Source organism: Eschrichtius robustus, chromosome 12, assembly GCF_028021215.1.
Source record: "Eschrichtius robustus isolate mEscRob2 chromosome 12, mEscRob2.pri, whole genome shotgun sequence".
NCBI lineage: Eukaryota > Metazoa > Chordata > Mammalia > Artiodactyla > Eschrichtiidae > Eschrichtius > Eschrichtius robustus.
The window spans coordinates 106,351,354-106,372,121 of NC_090835.1; the positions used below are offsets into that span (position 1 = coordinate 106,351,354).

Sequence of the window (20,768 nt, forward strand, 5' to 3'; positions counted from 1 at the left end):
CTAAGACATAGAAGTGTCAAGATCATGTGAATTCTCCTGCTGGCTGATCTGAGCACTATATTTGAGAGACTAAACAAACATGAAAAGGTTGCTTGGTGACTTAAGAAGCAAAGTAAACAGAGATGGAGGATCCCAACAGATAATATCACTCGGTGATAGTAACTGGATATACTCATTTATTCAGCAAATACATATTGCCTTGCGTGTGCCAGGCCCCAGAAATACAGCTGAGTACAGGAACAGTCTAGAGGTAGGAGGCAGTAGATAAATAAGTAAACAAGAAAACTAGCACTTGGTGAAAACTACAGTGCAGGAAAGTAGACTAGGGTAATGTGATAGCAGGTGCCTGAGTGGCTGCCGTATAGGAGCCAGTGAACCTGGCGGCCATCAGAGTTTCCAGTTCTTTTCTCTTTGCTCTTTTGGTTCTAGGTCCCTCCGTGAGGTCACTTTTTGTGGTATATCTTAATAAATTAAAGGCCAGTTTAACTGCTACCTTTTAATCTTCCTGACTAGATTTGGGGGGCATATTGATCCAAGAGGGATTTAGGGAAACCCCTAATCTAATCAGCAATTTAATTACAATGCCTGGGTCAGTGCTGCAGCTGTCTAATTCCAAACATCTTATGTGACTTCCTTTTAGCTTGAGTTTTAAAGGGTACCATTTCGAGTGTGTCCCCAAATCTTAGGAATGTACCATTTGAGGATTTTTATCACCTTTTTGAGACAAGAACTAATAACAGCTTGGCAATGAAACTCCCCCCCAGGGCTAGGGCTTCTCCCACCTAAAAATGTATATTGACAAATGTCTTTTAAAACTCTTTCCTATGATTTTTTCGCTGTTTTTTTGCTTGCTTTGTTGAGGTTTTGTTGTTGTTGTTGTTTACCCTGCCTTTTGAAACGGAGAAATCCTGGAGTGTAAAGTCAGAAGATCTGGTTCCAAGCCAGAAGGTTGGCTCTGCTGTGGGCAACGCCCTAACCCTACAGCTTCATCTTGAAGACCCACCTCTTGGGGGTCCCATGAGGACTGAGTGAGCGCTGTGTATCAGAAAGCCAACCCTTCAAAGTTCAATCTTTACCGAAATCCTGAACGCTAACAAGTGCTTACTGTTAAAATACGTGCAGGTTTTGAGACCCATCTCTCGGAGGTTTGGTGTTTCCTGCGCCCCTGCCCCTGCGTATCTAATCTCCCCTTCTCAGCCACACCCCAGTCCACGACCTCCCCCGCCCCCAAGGCCCGGGGCGCTAGAAGGCTTTTAAAGAATTCTCTCTCTGGTGTGCAAGTATTTTAAATTGTAAGTACGTGTTGCCCGTAACAAAAAAGAACTGCAGGTTAAAAATGTAAGCAAATAATGGAAATGCAAGAGTACGTTCAGTATATGCAGCTTAGAGTGTATTCTTTTGGAAAGCAAAAGCATTTCTCCCACTTCCCCCCACCCCCACCCCGCCCCAAACAAGGCTGGAAATGGATTGCTCTATCTGAGACACCCATTAATAAACTTCTCAGAACGTCAAGGGTCCTGTCACTGGGCACGCCTGGTGAAGGGGCCCGCCGGCCCGGGCGCAGGAGGAAACCTGCGAACGCGGCCGGTTGCCGCAGGGCGGTGTTGTTTACACGGCGCTGCCCAGCGCGGTCTGCGCGGGAGTGCGGGCGAGGAGGGGAGTCCGGCCGCCGCGTGTGCGCCTGTGCGCTCCGCCGGAGACCGGAATGCATCTTGGGGAGGGGGTGGGGAACACCAGCACCGTTCACGGTCATGTACATATAACTCGGTGTTGGCAATATATCCTTCCGGCCTCGTGCTTACATAGCATTCCTCTGGGAGTGGGGCGAGAAATGGCGATTTGGAAGTGGGTGCTGCGGTCGGTCGCGGGTGACCCGACGCTGCGGGTCACCCACGACCTGAAATTGGCAAATGCGCCCCCTCGACTCGAAAATCCACCGTGTCGGCGCCTCGAAACAGCGCAAGAGGGTTGCTCCCGAACGCTGGCGACCCTTGGCCTCGGGACCTGGCGTGGGGTGCGGGCAGCTGGTGGCGGGCACTTGGGAAGAGAACAGAAGTCACCGAGAGCCGGCGCCGCGGGAGCCGAGCCTGAGGACCACCCGGTCACCCGCTCAGCGCGCGCCGCCCACTCAGGGCCCCCAGCCTCACGAGCCCGCGGTCGTGGCGCCTCCTCCTCTCCCTGCCGGGGGCGGAGCAGGGCCTGGCGGGGATCCTCGCGCCCTGCGGCCGGGCATCCCGTGTCCCCGCCCCTCCCCGGCTGCTGCGGCGGCGGCGGCGGCGGCGGCGGCGGCGGCGGCGCGGCGGGCCGGAGGGGGCGCTCGCGCGCAGGAGCCGGCGCAGCAGGTGCCGCGTTACCTCCACCGCGCGGGGGGAGAGGGGGCGGGCCGGGGCGCGGGAGGCGGAGGGAGGCCGGGGAGCCGAGCCGGGGAGCGCGGCCGGCGCGGCGGGCTGGCATCGAGCTCGCGGCTTCCGGGAGGCGCCGGGGTCGGATAAATACATCCCGGGCGCGCGGGGAGCGCGGAGCCGCCCGCGCCACGCTCCGCAGGGCTCCCGCCGGCACAGGCACAGGCACAGGCACAGGCGCGGCGCCGCTCCTCCTCCTCCTCCTCCTCGCGCGCCGGGCGCGGAGCCGCGGAGAGCGGCGGGCTCGGCCGCCGGCGCCCGGGCCTCTGAGCCGATGAGCGGCGGCGGCTGAGGGCCGCGGCCTCTGCCCGCCCTCCACCCGGCGCCCGCCGGGGCCGCAGCCGGGGCGCGGGTGGCCGGCCATGGGGGCGCAGTGACGCGCGCGGCGGCCGAGCGTCCCTGCGAGCGGCGGGCCCTCCTCGGCGGCGGCGGCGGCGGCGGCGCCGGGCCCGCGCGCTCTGCCCGGGGCCCCGCGGGAGCCTCCGCCGCGCTCTATGCGCCTCTGCGGGCGTCGCGGACCCGGGCCATGGCGATAGACCGGCGGCGCGAGGCGGCGGGCGGCGTCCCTGGGCGGCTGCCGCCCGCGGCCGAGGAGAACGGCGCCCTGCCGCCCGGGGACGCGGCGGCCTCGGCGCCCCTCGGGGGGCGCGCGGGCCCGGGCGGCGGCGGCGACATCCAGCCGCTGCCCGCCCCGCACACCTCCGGCGGCCCGCACCCGAGCCTCCTGTTGCTAGACTATGACGGGTCGGTGCTGCCCTTCCTCGGGGGCCTGGGCGGCGGCTACCAGAAGACCCTTGTGCTGCTCACCTGGATCCCGGCGCTCTTCATCGGCTTCAGCCAGTTCTCGGACTCCTTCCTCTTGGACCAGCCCAACTTCTGGTGCCGCGGGGACAGCAAGGGCGCCGAGCCGGCGGGGGTCACGGCCACGGGCCGGTGGGGCGGCGGCGACCTGGCCAACTGGACCAGCCCCCCGACCACCCCCTTCTCCACCGCCGCCTGGGGGACGGCGGGCCCCCTCGGCAACGGCAGCGGCGCGGAAGGGGGCGACGCGCCGCCCCTGCCGTCCCCTCCGGACAAGGGGGACAACGCCTCCAACTGTGATTGCCACGCGTGGAACTACGGCATCCGCACAGGCCTGGTCCAAAACGTGGTCAGCAAGGTAAGAGCCGCGACCGCCCCGGCCCCGCGTCCCCCTCCCGAGCGCTGTGCCCTCCGCGGTCCTCGCGCCCTTCCCCGCGCCCTCGTGCAGACCCGGGTCCCCGCAGTGGTGCGAGCCCGCGTGTCCTCGCACCTCACGTGGGCTTGCTCTCCTTCCATCCCCCAAACAGATGTGTTTGCCCGGGTGTGAAGCCGGGCTCCGGCAGCCCTCTGCGGTGGCCCTGCCTACCTACGCCAAGGGGCACCTTAGCCTTCCGAGTTGGCACCCAAACTCCTGTCCCAAAGCACACACGAAAGGGGCGCCTCTCTCTCTGCAAAGGCTGGAGCTTCCCTCCCCCACCCTCGAGCTGTCACTTCGTTCAGGCAGGAGTGGCCCGCAGAGGGCAAGGCCTTATGTGTCACCAGCTGGCCCTGGAGGATGCCCCTCTCAAGGTCTGCCCGCTGGAGCCTGGCCCCGGGCTCTGCCCTTTGCCGGGCCAGCTGTCCCCAAGTCTGCCACAAAGAAATAGCCTCTGCCAGAATAGTCCCTATTCCCAGGTGTTCTTCCGGGCACACCTCAGCCATCCAGTGCTGGCTTTGGAAACAGACTAAAGCTGACTAAAGAGCTCAAGTTGTAGCCAGAGAAGCAAACAGCTTTTGAAGATTCCCTTTCGGTTTCCCCAAGCTCAGTCCTCCCCAGAGGTCGGCGTATTTCACGTTGGACTTCGCCACCCCAGTGTTCCCTCAGGTGTCTTCTCGGGACTGTAGCAAACACCATTGGAGTATAGGAAGGATGCTAAGAATTTGTGGTGTTTCGGGACCACCCCTGCTGTCACACAGCAGCCCTTTTGTCCAGGCGTTGAGGTCAGATCCTGGCCAGGTTTACCTGGACATCTGACTTGCTCCAGCCCAGGGGGGCCCTCTAGCAGAGGTGCTGCATCCTGGGAAATGGAGTAGGAGTGTTTGTGAGAGATAATGTGGCCATCATAAAGGTGGAGAAGGGGCAGTGCTAGAAAATCAATGCCTAAGGCATCTACAGTTTTCTGGATTTCTTAACATACAAGAGAGATTGTATGCCAGTGTGTCAAACAACTTGTGTTATTGTGCCCCTTCTGTGTTTTAAATAACTAATTTGCCTTTCAAAGTAAATGTAGACCTTTCTCCCACTTCTGGGCAGTTCTGGGCAGAGTTTGAAATGCTTTGTTTAAATGCCAGACTGAAATTTGACAGTTTATAATAATCTATGTGCATGTATCTCCCCCCCGCCCCAAACGTGTGTTAGTAAACAGCTGTGCCTCATGGATATGTAAGATGAAACTCTTACATCATCATGACCCTTGTCTTCAGCTTGTACCAGCCTGGCGAGAAATGAGCTGGCCTCCGGGAACTCTCTGGATTAGCTGTTAATGGGGAGATGCTTCTAGCTTGGTTCACCTTGATCCCGTCAGTCAGCCTGTCCTTTGCCAAGGCGTTTCTGTGACTGTTTCCCATCGATGGAGGTCAATGTCTGGTTGTTGTTTACCACACGGAAAACTTAAGAACAGTGACTATCTTAATACTGTTTGTATGTCTGTGAAAGTAAGGATTTGCAACGTGTCAAATACTTTGAGCCTCTTTCTAAAGTACAGGAGGAATGATGTAGATCGAAGCAGATGTGTGTAGAGGGTACTCTGTTCTGGGGTCACAGGGGAGGCCAACTTGGAAGTTAGGAGTGGGTCAGAGCATCATTGTCCCAGTGGTGGGGACCCTGCTGTGGATGGTGGGAGGAGAAAGCTAGAACAGTTCTTGAAAGCAGGCTATGGAGGCGCCTTGGAGAGCTGGACAGGTGTTCCAAGTAAGCACTCGAGGGGGTCAAAAATGGCACAAGGGTGTGCAGCATGGTTTGGGGTGCGTCAGTTATGTACAGCTGACAAGGCAGTCCGGGAGGTGAACACTTGGGGGCAATAGGTAGAGACGCATTTTCCTGTAAGATAAAGACTAAAAAGGACATATTGATTCTCACGCACAAATAAAATCTAAATAAAGGACTGTTCTGTTCCATAACCAATGCTTTCAAAAGCTTTTTAAGCACATTTTGGCAGATACTGAGGCCAGCTTTCTCCTCTGATGGCGGTGCCCGCTGGATTCTGTATCAGATGTACAGACGTGGAATGCATATTGTGATGGGTGCTGATTCCAGAGGTCAGGTGCCTGTCAGCTTGGCTTGCAAGTGGAAGCAGAAGTGGCAGGCTTCTCCTTCTGTCCGTGGATGAAAGTTCAGGGTCTGAGAAGTTGCCTTTTGTACCCTCTTCCCCCACTGAGCGCCGCGATCTTCCCACTCACAAAGAAGCCCCGTGCAATATCTTTATCATCAGACTTCCTCCAGCAGGTGTGTGCCTCCCTGCGATAGAGGGCCTGTTCTCTCCCTGGATACAGAAGAATCACCAGGCACATATTACATTATATTAAATATATGTTCTAGATATATATCATTAATATCTATATCATATATTGTATAGTCTAGTATACAGGCTATAATAGCACTTACACACATGAAACTGCCAAGGCAGATAGAGTCCCAGGTCGTTATAGTTAAAAGGGGTCTTGGAACTGACAGAGTCTCTCCCCTCCTGGGTGGCATCCCTGGCGTGGCTGTGCCTTGCACAGAACCCCATTAGCTGGTTAGTCTTCCTTGCAGAGAGTCGTGCTTTTTGGTGGACATAACTCGGGTCATCTCATGCCTGTTTGTGCAGCTCTCTCCTCCGAATGATTCTTTTTCCTTCATATAATACATGCTCAGATATCTGAGGATACCCAAGTACTGGTTTCTTCCCTGGCTAAGAAATCGCCAGCTCCTTCAGTCCTTCCATACGGGACAGAATTCGCCATTCTGATGGTTCCACGTGGCGTATGTATCTCTTAAGCATGGCACCCAGAACACAATAGGCATGGCCTGTGTGTTCTGATCAGAAGAGAAGACATTGGACACTTCACTAATGAAGCTTACAGTCGATCATTAAGGCTTTCAGTAGACGTGTCATCTGTCTACCTCGGGGCCTCGATGGGATCCCGTTATGTCAGGGCTTTCTCAGCCTGTGCTTGTGTGACGTGGGGTACCATGTAGGTTTCATCTTGCTAGTTTTGGGTTGTTAGATCTCTCCTGTTAGGATCTTTTTTATTTCTATTTTTTGCCTTGGTCCCTGGTATTTGTTAATCAGAATTTGCAATGCCTTCGAAATAGTAATAATGATGATGACACCACCTTTCTTTTGTGCTGCCCTATAAAGTTTTCAAAACATTTTCACCTGTTATTTCCTTTGATTAAGAATGTTGAGCCATCCAAGGCAGTCTTAACACTGAGTGTTGTCCTGATTTTAAGTCCGCTCACCAGCCTTGAGTGGACCAGAAAGTTGGTCCTCAACTTCCAAATGCCGTTCATTGCTCTGCATTTTATCCCCAGCCGCGTAGAAAGATCGTCAGTGCTTAACATAACTCTGCTGACTTTAAAATACTCCTCCCAGTAATATGCATGGTTTATCCTGCATTGTTCAGAGTGAACCCTTGTTGGTTTCTAATGCTCTCCACTTCCTTGAATAACCCCTAGAATTTTGCCTACCATCAATGTTAGCAACACTCTCTTTCTGTACGTGAAATTTAAGATGTTTATCTCCAGTCTTCTAATATTTTTTCTGTTCGCCAAGAATTCTCACAGATTGCTGGCCTTTATCCTGTAAGTAACCTGAGAGTTGTTTAAGTACCCCAGGAAGTAATTTGAATTCTTTTTCTGGGGCTCAAGATTAGAAGTTATTTAAAGTGACTCAGTACGATTTAATTAGGGTGAAAAATAATTACAATGTCATCGCAATAGGAATGTCTTTAGAAAGAACTCACCGGTAGGTCATACTAGTGTGGTTTTATTTCGTGTGTCTACTATATACAACACAACAGTGAACATCTTTGTGCAGTGACTGTGTTTAGAAACTGACTGAAATAGACAATGCATCACATGGGACCAAAAGCAAACAGTAAAAGTAACATTTCTCGCCATCTCTGCCTCCAGTTTCCCTCTTTGGAAGCAGCCATGGTTACCAGTTCCTTATGTATCCTTCCAGAAATATTCCAAGTATATTTTCATTTATATATTTTTCTCTCACAAGCTGTTCGTATACACTGTTTCAGGCCTTTTGTTCACCTGTGTTGGGGATGTGTGCGTATCAGTACAGGGAGCCCCTCACTCTTTTCTGTGTAATAATTTAACAAGTCACCCTCCAAGCGGGCATTTCGGTTGTTTCCAGTCTTTGTTATTACACGATATACGATGAAACTCCCGCACACATGAAACTTTTAGAAGTGGAGGGTCAAACTGGGCTGCATTTTAATTCTGACAGATGTCAAAGTGCTCTCCATAGAGATCTTACTGCCCTTTCACACGTCCATCCATAAGGTGTGAGGCCCCACTCCCACACCCTCCCTGACCCAGGGGGTTGTCATACTTTTAAATGTCTCCTGGTTTGACATGTGAGAAATTGTATTTGGTCGTTGTTGTCATTTGCATTATCTTGTTAGGAGGGAGGTTAAATATCTCTGAAATTTTTTGAGCCACTTGTGTTTCCTTTTCTTTGAACTGTCTCTTCGCATCCTTTGCCTTCTTGTGTGTATATTTGGGGGGGGGCATTATTTTCTTACTGATTTATAGGAGTACTTTATGCATAAAGTAAATTAAGCATTTTGGATGTTTTGTAAATGTTTTTCCCTGGTTTGTTGTTTGTCTTTTGATTTTGTTTATGGTATTTTTGTCACGCAGAGACTTTTGGTTTGGATAGGGTCAGGTGAATCTTTTATGGTTTCTGGGTTTTGTGGTAGATTTAGGGCTTCTATAATCCTGGAATATTAGGGAAAAAACACATTTTCTTTGAATATTTTTAGGATCTCAGTACCTTTTTGATTTGGTGTTGTAGGTGTCAGATTTGCTTCTATTGAGGTATTAGGATGAATTGCTAGGAAGGGAAATAAATGTTAGGTCAGTGGGCATAACAGCATTTCTCACAGGCTTTGACTTGCTCATGACGAGCTCCTAAGCATAGAATCTGGTGTGGTCCTCACTGATGGAGACACCGGAAGTTGCACAGTTGCTAAGCAGCTCTTCCATCTTTTGGGGGACAGTGTTCGTCCCCAGGTCTCACCTTTCCTTCATCTTCTTGCTCTGGACCAGCTGCAAAACCTCTTGTCTTTAGCATTGTTTTGCAAGTCTCAGTTCATTCTGGCCTTCAGTCCCAGGCAGGATCGAGTCAAAAGTTGATGTCACTTAAAAACACGTTGGGCACCAAATGTCAGTCCTGGTGCGGGAGCCGGCTCGGCCACACATTCAGGATGCAGGGCTGGCAGCTGGGAGCCGGCCACGGTGAGAGCATTTACACCATGGAAATCTGCAAACACCGCACACCTGGGTCTGTTTTTCTTCCGAGAAACAGTTGTTAGGCAATCATCACGCCACTGAGTGTGACCCTGGGCCACTCCTCTGTTTTTTCCTAACCTCTCCTCCCCTCCCTCCTCCCTTTCTCAGACGTGAGTGCGGATTCTGGGCCAGGCTTTGTGCTTCCTGTTGGGAATGCAGCGCTAGGCGGAGACAGCGCAGCACCCACCGAGCTGATGGACTAACAAGCGAGGCACACCTTAACTAATCATCATCACTTTTTAATTACAAACTGAGTTAAGTGAGTGGAAAGAATGGGAAATGAGAGAGAACAGAGAGCCTGGCCCAGACGGACTGGCCTCAGTGATTAGACTGAGGCCTGAGGAGGAGAGAGGCAGAGGAGGGGGTGGGGGGTGGGGTGTCTTTCCCTCCGAGAGGGAGTGGCATCTGCAGGGCCTTGTGGCCTGCGGGAGCCTGGGGTTGAAGCGTGCAGGGTGGCTGGGAGCACGGGGATGGGGTGACTCATAGCCATGAGACGATGAACTCAGCCAGCCGAGGGATGGGTAGGGAACGGGGGTGCCCAGGGAGAGCCTGTGGGGTGAGGACGGGGCTGGCGCTGACCCTGCTTGGGGCCCCACGGACGGGCAGGGGGGAAGCCGGGCCTGCTTCTGCCGGAAGGAGGCCGCTGGCCCGAGGGGAGGGGGGCGGCCTGAGGAGGAGCCGTGGAGAAGCCCACTGGCCGGCAGATTCGGACCAGGCCTTGGGCAAGTGGGTCTGACCCTGTTCCCGGGCTGCTGATTGGAGAAGCACCGGCCCTGGAGGGTTCTAGCATCTTCTCTTGCCCTCTGGCTCAAAAGGGGAGGGTGCTAATTAAATTTCCATGGGGCCAGAGGACCCTGAAATGGGAAGCCATCGGCTAGAACTGACTTCATTCAACCAGCTTCACCTGTGCCCAGCACCCAGTGTAGGTAAAAGTGTGCCCTGGGCACAGCGAGCTGTGGTGTTATCTTCGAGTCCAAAGTTCAGTTCAGGGAGGAGAACGAGGCTGGGGGTCACTGACGTGTCCAGAGCCGTAGCTATAGGGTTAGAATTGCTCACCTGCTCACCCTGCAGGGTGTTCTTGCCTCCGCCCCAGGGGCCCCGCCCGGGGGAGGGGGGATGGGGGGACCTGCCCTTTCTCTTCATCTTTACTGGCCAATCAGAGATGGTCCTGCTCCTGCCTGAGGATGGGCGTGGCCGTGTGCTGTTACCTGCGGCTTCCGTGGTGGGCTGTGCAGACCTCTCGGGCAGATTCCCTAATCTTTGCTCCTTCTGCCTTCTGAGCCCACTTCCTGGAACCCTTTTCTCCTTCCTTCTACTTGCTGGTCCCTGTTCATCCTTCAGGTCCGCACGCAGTGCCCCCAGCACTGGCTGTGTGTCTGTCCCTCTCCCCAGTGGAGGTGTGCCCTTTACCCACCGAGTCCTCACCAGAAGTGTCTGAGCTCACCTGCATTGATGTCATGAGAAGAGCGGAGCTCTTTAGCTTGGCAGGTGTGGGTTATGACCCGTTCATCTGCAGGCACCTCGCGGGTAAAGTGGGCTCAGGGCTCCCCTCCCCTCCCCTCCAGGGCGGCTGTGGGGCGGAATGGGAGCGCGCACCCCCCTCCAGGAGACACCTGGAAATCTCAGATTCCTTTCTTCCTCTTCTATGGGGTAAGGACTGGCTGAACGAGTCAGGTCAGAAATGCTTAGATGGGGAGGACCTGATAGGCCACACCTGGAAGGGTGGTTAATTCCATGGCCGTTCCGAGGTGTCTCTCGCCTTCGCCCAGAAACTGATGACCTGGGAAGCCAGGTGTGCCCTTCAGATGGGACGCTGCAATGCAGGTGGCCTGAGGGGTCCCGCCAAGGTTGACCTCCAGGGGGTTTGTCTGAAAGACCCTTGAAGGGGTTGGCTGGTTTTCAGAGTTCTCCTGTGAAAACAGAGCAGGTCTCTGGCCGCAGGGCTCAGGGATCTGAAGAGGAAAGGGGCTTCCTGGCCGGCGGGGCCCAGGATGAGGTGGGGTACTCTGTCAGTTGCTCCTCCACCTCCACCGAGGTCGTGGGCCAGACATCTGAGTCCGTGCCCTTCGATGGAGGACCGTCTACCGAGTTAGAAATCTGGGTTAGCTGTGCTGGGGGGGAAGCGGATCGGAGAGAAAGTGGAATTGTAAAGGGGGGCAGAGGGTAACCCGAGCCTTGACTGCAGGCATCAGGGAGCTGCCTTCAGGGCAGGTACAAACGGGGGAAGGGCCAGGCTCTGTAGAGAGGCCTCTGCCCACCTGGAGTGTTGTCCCTGCTGGGTCTGTAGGAGGCATTGACCCTGACCTCCGTGGTCCACAGACTTGGCTCTGTGGTCTCTGCTTCTCTCAACGTTTACCCAGCGCTGGTCATTACATACGGGCTGACCACCCCTGAGACAAGTGGCCTAGAGATTCACAAGCCTGCATTTCTGGGAAAGGGGGCAGGGTTATGGGCTGATTTAAGTGGATTTCCCCTACAACAAGTGGTTGTGACATAGAACACCGCCAGCGGGCTCTCAGGTCATCACTTGCACTGTATGACATGCTGTCAAACCCTCTCTTCTCAGGACTTGTTTGGTTGCAAGTAATGAAAACAAATTCCAAATTACATTAATTAACAAAAATAGAAAAGAAATTGACAGGAAAGATGCAGGGATGGCTCAGGAAACCTAGGCTGGGATCTGAGACCAGAAAGTGGGACGGGTTGTTTCAGAGCCCTTTTGGAAGCCGCATCAGTTTCTCCTGAGATCAGCTTCTGTAACCCCCGTCCAGACTGGGTTTTGCTCACCTGGTCCCTGGTCAGGCAGAGGCCAGCACCACCCCTCTGTCCAACACCAGATTCCTGGGCGCAATTCCGATGTCCAGCTGGGGCAGGGCAGGCGGGTTTCAGAGCACAGGGTGCAGTTACCCAGGGCGGGGGGGGGACCCCTGCAGACCATGGGGTGGGGGGCAGCAGTAGCTGTTTTTCATTGGGGGGTGGAAGAGACTAGAGATGGATCTTTTGGGCAGTTAATGGAGGATAAATGAATATTGATGATTTAACCCTTAAATGCTTTAGACAGAGTACTCTTTTTCTTCTCAAAGACTCAGGGTGGAACTTACCCGGCTCCTTAAGCTTAGTGTGGAATTGGCAGGAACACCCCTCCTGAGGCTTCTTTTCTGGAAATAGGTATAGATGCCCTCAGCTATTAGCTCCAGATCAGAGGGGGCTTGGAGCGAGCCCCTGGGCAGACGCTGAAACACGCAGCAAAGCGTTGCCCCACCCCCTGCCCCACTCAGGGCGGGTCTCCTGGTCTCTCCAAACCTTTCTTCCAGTCAGGACCAGCCACGAAACTTGTGGGGCCCCAGTGCAAGATGAAAATGCAGGGCCCCTTGTTCGTAAACGATCCCCGAGATCGAGACGGCAGCCGCAGAGCGTTAAGCCCCATGCGGCCCTTCTGAGCTGGGCCCTGCTCCTGGGGACCGCCCCCCACCGCCTGTCACTGTTCACAGAGCCGGTGTCACCACCGCAAAGCTCAGCAAGTGTTCCCCGCGCCTTTCTGCGTCTTCTTCCCGATTCCACGTCCTTCTGCTTCTCCACTCCTTTGCTGTGTCTTTTTCTCGGTTCCTTGCAGTGAAAGTATAACTCACTTTTGCAGGGCCTGTTTTGCAGAGGCACAGCCCTAACCGGTTTAGTTCTGGGTGTACAGTTAGATTAGGACCTGCAGTGGCACCAAGGAGCCAGGAGGCTTCTTACATTCGAAACCCTGCTCCAGAAATGAGACAGTTTCCTTATCTGAGCAGTGAACCCATAGCTGAGTCACAGGAGCCTGTGGGAAGGAAGGTCAAGTCATAAGAAGGCTGGTTAAGTGTTTATCAGCCCTTTTTTTTTTTAAGTGGGGAAGAGGGTCAGTCTTTGTATAACTTAATCCTGCTAGCGTGATAGTCACACTTCATTTCTTAGCACAATTTAAAGACTAAGTGTAGGGCTTCCCTGGTGGCGCAGTGGTTGGGAATCCGCCTGCCAATGCAGGGGACACGGGTTCGAGCCCCGGTCCGGGAAGATCCCACGTGCCGCGGAGCAGCTAAGCCCGTGCGCCGCAACTACTGAGCCTGCGCTCTAGAGCCCGCGAGCCACAACTACTGAGCCTGTGTGCCACAACTACTGAGCCTGCGCTCTAGAGCCTGCGAGCCACAGGCAGAGCATGAAGCCACACGCCGCCCTTCTGAGCTGGGCCCTGCTCCTGGGGACCGCCACCCACTGCCTGTCACTACTCCTTCAGTAGTTGTGAGCCCACGTGCCGCAACTACTGAAGCCCAGGCACCTAGAGCCCGTGCTCCACAACAAGAGAAGCCACCGCAATGAGAAGCCCACGCACCGCAACGAAGAGTAGCCCCCGCTCGCCGCGACTAGAGAAAGCCCGCGCGCGGCAACGAAGACCCAACGCAGCCAAAACTAAAAATTAAAAAAAATAAAGAATAAGCGCAAAGGAGACAGTGTGCTGTAAACCAGCCACGAGCCTCCCAGGGGTCATATTAAATTATGGATGCTTAGGCACTCAGCCCCATAATTTGCACTACAGACTGTTTCCTCCCAGATTAGATTAAAAGCTGCTTTTCCTGTGTGTTTAAAAGATGCTTTACAAATTGGGCACCCTTGATTGCTTCATCCTGAGGAACTCCACTGTTCCCGAATAGATATACGTGAGCATTTGCAGCAAACACAAAGTTTTTGTCCAACTTAAAAAAATGTTTGTGTAACTGTGGTAAAGTATACATGACATGAAACTGACCATTTTAAGCATTTGTAAGTGCACAGCTCAGCAGGATTAAGTACATTCTCAGTGTTGTGCAACCGTCACCTCCATCCTTTCCAGAACTTTTCCATCTTCCCAAACTGAACCTCTGTCCCCATTAAACACTAACTCCCCTTCTCCCCCACCCCGGCCCCCAGCCCCCACCATCTAGTTTCTGTCTCTGTGAGTTTGACTACTTTCAACCTCTCCTATAAGTGAAACCATTTTTTGTCCTTTTGTGACCGGCTTAGTTCACTGAGCCTCATGTGGTTCATCCACGCTGTAGCCCGTGTCCGGATTTCCTTCCTTTTTACGACTGAACAGTAATATTCCATTGTGTTTATACCACATTTGTTTGTCCGTCATCCGTCAGTGGACACTTGCGTGGCTCCCTCCTTGTTGTGACAGTGCTGCTTTGAGGACAGTGACACACGGCCCCTCCCCATCGGGCAGCCCCGCTTTGAGGACAGTGACACACGGCCCCTCCCCATCGGGCAGCCCCGCACCGCCTGTGTTGAGCCTGCCCTGCTTCCGCTCTCGGGACATCTGCTCCGTGGCAGGCCTTGCTCCGGCCCGGGTAGTGACCCAGGTGGACGGAAGCTCGTCTGTGCCCAGAGAAGGAGCTCCTGGTACAGCCGAGACCAGTGTCAGATGGAGGGCTCTGGGCGTGCTGTGGGGCGGGAGCTGAGGCATGGGGCACAGAGGTGAACACACCTGGGGAGGCCTGTGCTCACCGTGCGGGGGGCAGGGGAGCAGTGCCGCCCAGCTATCCACGCCGTGTCCTCGGGGTCCCCCAGCCCTTCCATCCATCCTCCGCCCTCGAAAACCATGGCCGTGGCCCTTCCCGGGGCTTCTGACCAAGGGCCTGTCCCTCTCGACGTGTCTGCCCTTGGCAGGTGCCGGCTCTGCCTGGTCCCCGCCTCGCCCGGGCCTCGGGGTCTCGGTGCCACAGCCGAGTCAGGCTGGTGATACCAGATCCGCAGACGGCTTCAGGGACGTCAGGCGACCTGTCTGTGGCCTTAGCGGTGACCATTCAGTCCTCAGCTGTATCAGGACAGGTGCGCTGCCTGGACTTCCCATCTGTCTCCTAGCGGCTCTCCTCCTGGTCTCCTGCGAGAATCCTTTTCATCACTCACCCGTTAAGGTCGTTCCCTGGTGTCTTAGCTCCTTATGGGCCGAGAAACAAGCCCCACAGACGGGGCGGCTAAAGCAACACACATTTATCCCCACAGTCTGGGGGCTGGACGTCCAAGATCAAGGCGGCAGCGGGGCTGGTTCCTCCGAGGCCCCTCTCCTGGGCTTGTAGACACCACCTCTTCCCTGTGTCCTCACACGGTCATCTCTCTGTGTCTGTGTCCTCATCCCCTCCTTACAAGGACAGCCCTGTTAAATCAGGGTCCACCTCAGTGACCTCATTTTGAGTGAATTACTCCTGGAAGGGCCCATCTCCAAATAGTCACATCTGAGGTGCTGGGGGTCAGAACTTCAACACAGGAGAGTCTCTTGGGGGGTGAGGGGACACACAGTTCAGCCTGTTAACAGCTGAGTTCCAGCACACAGCCTGAGGAGGGCGGCCCCAGAGCTCTGCCTGTTCCTGGATATCTCCGCAAGGCTCCAGGCCTGCATGTTCCATCACCAGCAAGACTGGCCGTGTCCTCTGGTCTCTGATCTCCTCCACCCCCCTTGCCTCAAACCCCAGCACTTTTGCCCTAAGTCGTAGCTGATTGGCTCTTTCGACCCCCCTGCTCAGTCTTCGCTGCGCTCCCTGGCCTTTAGGGCGGAGTTGGGCCTGGTTGGCGGGTTTTCGCGCCCGCCACCTGCCTCTCCGGCCACTGTCCCCACCGCCCAGCACCGGGACCCTGCGCTCTGGCCCCGACCCTTCCTCAGGCAGCCTCAGCCTTTGCACACGGTGTTCTCCATCCCGGAGTCCGCCTCCTGGTCACCCCGCCCCTTCTCCAGGCCTTTCCTTGTGCCTGGGTACCTGGCCCTGGTAGGTGCTCGCCGCGGCGAAGGTGGCCGGGGGCTGTGGCCCTGCCGGTGTGGGGTGTTAGCCGATTTAATTCTAGGACGGCAAGAATAGAAAGAGGACAGAATCACAGGTCAACTCAGGCCTGAAGCCCAGGTTCAAGGAGCTGCTGAGGACCATGAAGGGTGGTGTGATGTATCTCAAGCAGCAGCTCTTCAAACTGGAATTCATCCTGGGCTCTGGAGCACATTATGTCTTTAAGCCAGTGTTTTTCAGAACTTTTAGTCACAGAGTCTTTCCTTCTAATGAAAGCTGCGTATCGACAGAATTGGTCTTTCTGGATCTAGGACTGGGGGCGGGGGTGGTGTCTGGAAAACCTAGACTCGCTTGGGGAACTCTGGGAAATACCTGTGGGACCCAGGCACCAGCTGTTTAAAAAAGTTCTAGGATATCCCCACGTGGTGCGGTTCTTCCCCAGCGGACACGTGGCCGTGTCTGGAAACATTGTGGTTGTCACGCGGACGAAGGGGTGCTGCTGACGTCTGGTGAGCAGGGACCAGGGATGCTGCCGTACGTGGTACGACATGGGACCGCCACCCCCCCGCGGCAAAGGGTGATCCAGCCCCAAACGTCCGGAGCGCCAGGTCTGAGACGTCCTGGTCTAAGCTAGTGTAGACGTTCGTTGTGTTTCCTGACCCCACCCAACAGATGGCCAGGGCTCAGCCCGTCTGAGACCGAGGCTCCCCTGTAAGCCGGGCAGGAGCTGCAGAGTTGCCAGGAATGACCAGTCAGCTGGGCGCTCTGCCCCGTGGAAGAAGGGTCTGCGGAGCGCATGAGTGCCGTCAGCCGAGCCTCAGCCCGCCCGCCCGCAGCCAGGCTTCCGGGGCAGGCACATTGTGAAGCACCAATCCGTGCGGTCTACCTGCAAATGGATGTTGCTGATGACCCCGTCACTTGTTAAATAGGCCCTTTGAACCTCTGCTTAGAATAATGGTTCATTACTTGAAAGGGAAACATTCATTTGCAAGTAAAAGGTATTTATTTTCTAAATGGCTCTAATTCGGACTAGCCTTTTCCATAATTCCCATTAAGGTGGTTTGATAGTGTTTTCAGGGGCAGGCAACGAGAGCTGCCCTGTGGGACAGAGACGCCGAGCGCTCGGGGCCGGAACGAAGCGTGAGCGCTGTTTACGGTATCAGAGTAACTGATCAGGGCGACCCCCCTCGGTGCAGACGGTGAACCTGCAGTGGTCCTAGTGTGACATCCCCCATGACACGTGTGCCTCCGAAAGTCGGCCTGTTGGCGGGCGGTCACTGCAGCTGCTGGCCTGGGGCCTGTCCACTCACCGGAGCCGACCCTGGGCCCCATCTGCCCGTCTTCCCCAACCAGCGAGATCTTTCCCTCCTTAGATGCTCACAGCGCCCTCTGTCTGTCTGTCCCACTCGCTGTCCTCCTTCTCAGGGGTCTGTGCTCGGCGTCCTTGGTGTCCCTAGGAAAGAACCATCCAAGGCTGCGAGCGGGGAGACCTCGCCGAGTGTTCTGGGGCTGCGGAGTGTCTTAGCTGGCTCTCAGAAGTAACGTTCAAATGGGAAATAAAGATGCCTCAACCAGCGGTCACCCAGTGAGAGGTAGAGAAAAGTGAGAAGGTGACGCATCTTGTTGGGGCCTGTGCACAGCTTGGAAGCTTCTGGGGCTGTCTCGTGGTGGACCAGTTGTCAAATCTTCTAGGTTCCAGGGTAGGGTTTTGTATTATTTCATTGTAAAAGAAGATTTATTTTTAATCTTTTTTTCTGGGAAGTCCCAGAAGAAGCTGCTTTTCAAAAATGGATATCATCAAGGTTATGAGAGTATTTTGGGGGTTTTTTTGGTTTTTGTGTGTCTGCTGATAACAGGTTTGAATTGAATTGAATTGTGGTTTAAGTATAAGCAGTGGTTTCTCTCCTTAGCTTCTCACCTGCCATCTTGTTTTTCCCCATTTGTAGCTCTAGTCCTCTTTTGACTAGAGTTTTGACTAGGGTCTCAGACAAGTGATTAAAGGGAGGGTGGCGAAAAAAGAAAAATTAGAGCCTTGGTTGTGGGTCTCGCTCCAGCAGCAGTTTGGGGGACACTGAAATGACCTGAGCAGGCAGAGGGTGACCAGAATTTAAAGGCTCAGTTTACGATACCAAGAGAAGGTTTTTCGGTCTCCAAAAGGCAACGTCTCCTGTCGAGGGGTAGGCTGCAATCCACAGTCTGATGGAATCTGTGCGTAGAGCGGAGGTGGTGGCCTAATCTCATCTGGTTCCCGTTCACGTGGGGAGGAGACCACAGGAGCAAAGTCCAGAGGGTATGTCGTTCACACGTTTGCTGGGCAGCTCTGTTTGCAGAGTGCCGTGTTGAGAGCCTCTGGGTCACGCCCTGAGGATCGGGTGGTCCCGGGAGACCGAGGAGAAGGAGAGCGGCGTGGGCAGGGGGGAGCCTGAGCCAGGGGTGGCAGTGGGGAGGGGTGGAGTGTGTGTGTGTCGGGGGTCAGTCCTGGGTGGCAGGAAGTGGGAAGGAGCTCTTGTTTAAACCAGGAGGAGATAAGGCGCAGAGCTGTGAAGGTTTGAAACCTTGGGCATCAGTAGGGATGCTGTCCGCTGCAAACAGCAGAAAACCTCAGATCACACTGAGTTCTGAAATACGCAGGAAAACTTAAGACATTCCGGAGGTCAGGGATGGGCCAGGCCCCAGTCCACAGTCTTTTCTGCGTCTCTTCCTGGCCTTCGTCAGTGTTGGTTCATCCTAACACTGTGCAGTGAGAGGCTAATACTACTTGGGCTGCCGTAACAGAGCACCACAGACTGGGGCTGAAACAGCAGGATTTGTTCCGTCACAGTCTGGAGGCTGGAGGGCCAACATCAAGGTGTCGGCAGGGTGGTTTCTCCTGAGGCCTCCCTCGGCTTGTAGATGCCGCCTCCTGCCTGTGTCCTCACAGGGTCATCTCTCGGTGTGTCTGTGTCCTGATCTCCTCTTCTTCTAAAGACACCGGTCGTATTGGGTCGTGTCCCACCCTAACGACCCGTTTTAACTTAATCACCTCTTGAAAGCCTTGTGTCCAAATTCAGCCACACCTGAGGTGCTGGAGGTCAGGGCTTCACCAGATGGCTTTTGAGGGGACACGATTCAGCCCGTGGCCAAGTGCCGAGGTCCTCGTGTTGGCAAGGTGACGCCCCCTGACGGTGGCTGTCTGAGGCCCCAGCCCGCTCCTGGCCTGGGAAAGAGGGAATGACAGCGTCTCCTTGCAGCCTGGAGCGTGGGTCCTCCTCTCTTACCTGCGCCCCCTCAGGTCGCATACCTGCCCTGGACTCACTGGGGGTGCTCTGTGCGCGCCGGGGATGCCCCTTCCCCGAGTCACGTGGGGCGGGCACCTGCACAAAACTGGGTTCAAGAGGAGTGGGATCGGGGAGAAGAGGGGCTGTGTGCATGTGTGCAGAGGACCCCAGACCGTCTCTGGCAGGTGAGCAGAGGGTGGAAGGTTTCTGAGCCAGGTCGTGGCAACATGTCCCGGCCGTGGGCTGGCCACTCACTTCTCCCTCCTGTTATCAGCGTCTGATAGGTGAGGGACCCCAGGCTTAGAGGCCAAGGGGCTTGGCCAGGGACGCGGCGTTCCTAATCCACGAAGCCGGCATCCCGGACACGTCAGTCCCGCTCCGCCACCTGTGCTCCCTCCACGACACCAGCCCCCCCCGGCCCCCCCCAGTTTCCAGAAGACAGACCATGTGCCGGCGGAGAGGAGGGCCGGGGCCACCAGCGTCTGTGCTGTGGGTGATGGTGCCCGGCCACACGGGGTGGGCAAGGGGCAGACCAGACTCACTCGCGCATCAGGTGACAGGAGGGGGCCGGCCCGGAGCCTCAGAAAGTCCGACGGAAAGTCCGGGGCGTCAGCAGGCTTGGCTCCCCCCGGGGGCTCTGAGGGAGGGTCCGTCCAGGCCTCCGGAGCGGCCTCGGTCCCTGGCATCCTGGGCGGGGATGCACCAGTCCAGTCCTCCATCTCCACCTGGTCTCCCCGTGTGTCTTCACGTCATCGTTTCTCTGCCTGTGTCTCTGCGTCCACGTTTCCCCGTTTTCCAAGGGCACCAGCCATGCTGGATGAGGACCCACGCTGATGACGTCATTTAGCTTCATCTTCTCTGTGAGGACCCTTCCTCCCACACTCACGTCCTGAGCCGCCGGGGTGAGGGGTCACTTCGCCAGCTCTTACTGGGGGGACGCAGCTCAGCCCACGATGGAGTCCTTGCAGGAAGACAGAACTTCTTATCCCTGCAACACGGGTGATTCTGTCCTTCACGTTAGTTTTGCAAGAAGAGTGCTTTCCGGCCCATTGGGTCTGTTGTCGAGTGATGGATCTGCAAGCAGGTGGCTGCAGTGGCTGGAATCCAGGTGGTGACAGAGGGGGCAGGTAACAGGTGGCCGCAGATGGTGGCGGGAGTGCCTGTGGGCGCTGTTCACGGTGAGGGAGAAGGCGGAGGGGCCCTGGAATAAACAGCACCTGTGCGAGTTGCTCACTCTGCCCTGAGCTCTTGGCCTAGAGATCCTCTCCCTGAGCAGAAGGGAAAGTACAAACAAACGCCTTCGCTCCTGGAGGGTCATCCAGCCCTCTGGGCTCTGTCACACCCCCTGCATCTCCTTCCCCTTCGCCGCCTGTCGCCAGAGAGCTGCCGGAGGGGGGAGGAGACGGAAGCCCCGTCAGCTCTGGGTGCTGCTTCCTCATCTTTGGGGACCCGTTTAAAACAGTTTCCCAGATTTTTTAAAATGGAGATGCAATTAACACACAGTAAAATGGGCAGATTTTAAGTGTATAGTTCAGTGGGTTGGGACCCATTTATCTGCCCCTTTACCACCACCTAAATTAAGCAGCAGCGCGTTCCCCCGCCACGGAGAACTTGACCCTGCGCGCCTCACATCGCCTCCCCCCAAGCGGCCTGCGTGCTACTTTCCCCCAGCACAGCCGGGTGCCGCCTGGTGCGGAACGTGGCAGACACGGACCCGTGCAGGACGGGGCCTGGGCGTCTGCCGCTCGCACCCGGCGTCACC

At 55.5% G+C, this 20,768-nt stretch overlaps 1 protein-coding gene across 2 annotated transcripts in view; it reads left to right on the plus strand.

Moving 5' to 3' along the window:
* Window positions 1–2,928: 2,928 nt before the first annotated feature.
* SLC22A23 (solute carrier family 22 member 23) overlaps window positions 2,929–20,768 on the plus strand; it is a 151,078-nt gene continuing 133,238 nt past the window's right edge. For both annotated transcript variants that reach the window (XM_068558120.1, XM_068558122.1), the window contains exon 1: window positions 2,929–3,561. In XM_068558120.1, the coding sequence (XP_068414221.1) occupies window positions 2,929–3,561 (633 nt within the window). The remainder of the gene's footprint in view (window positions 3,562–20,768) is intronic.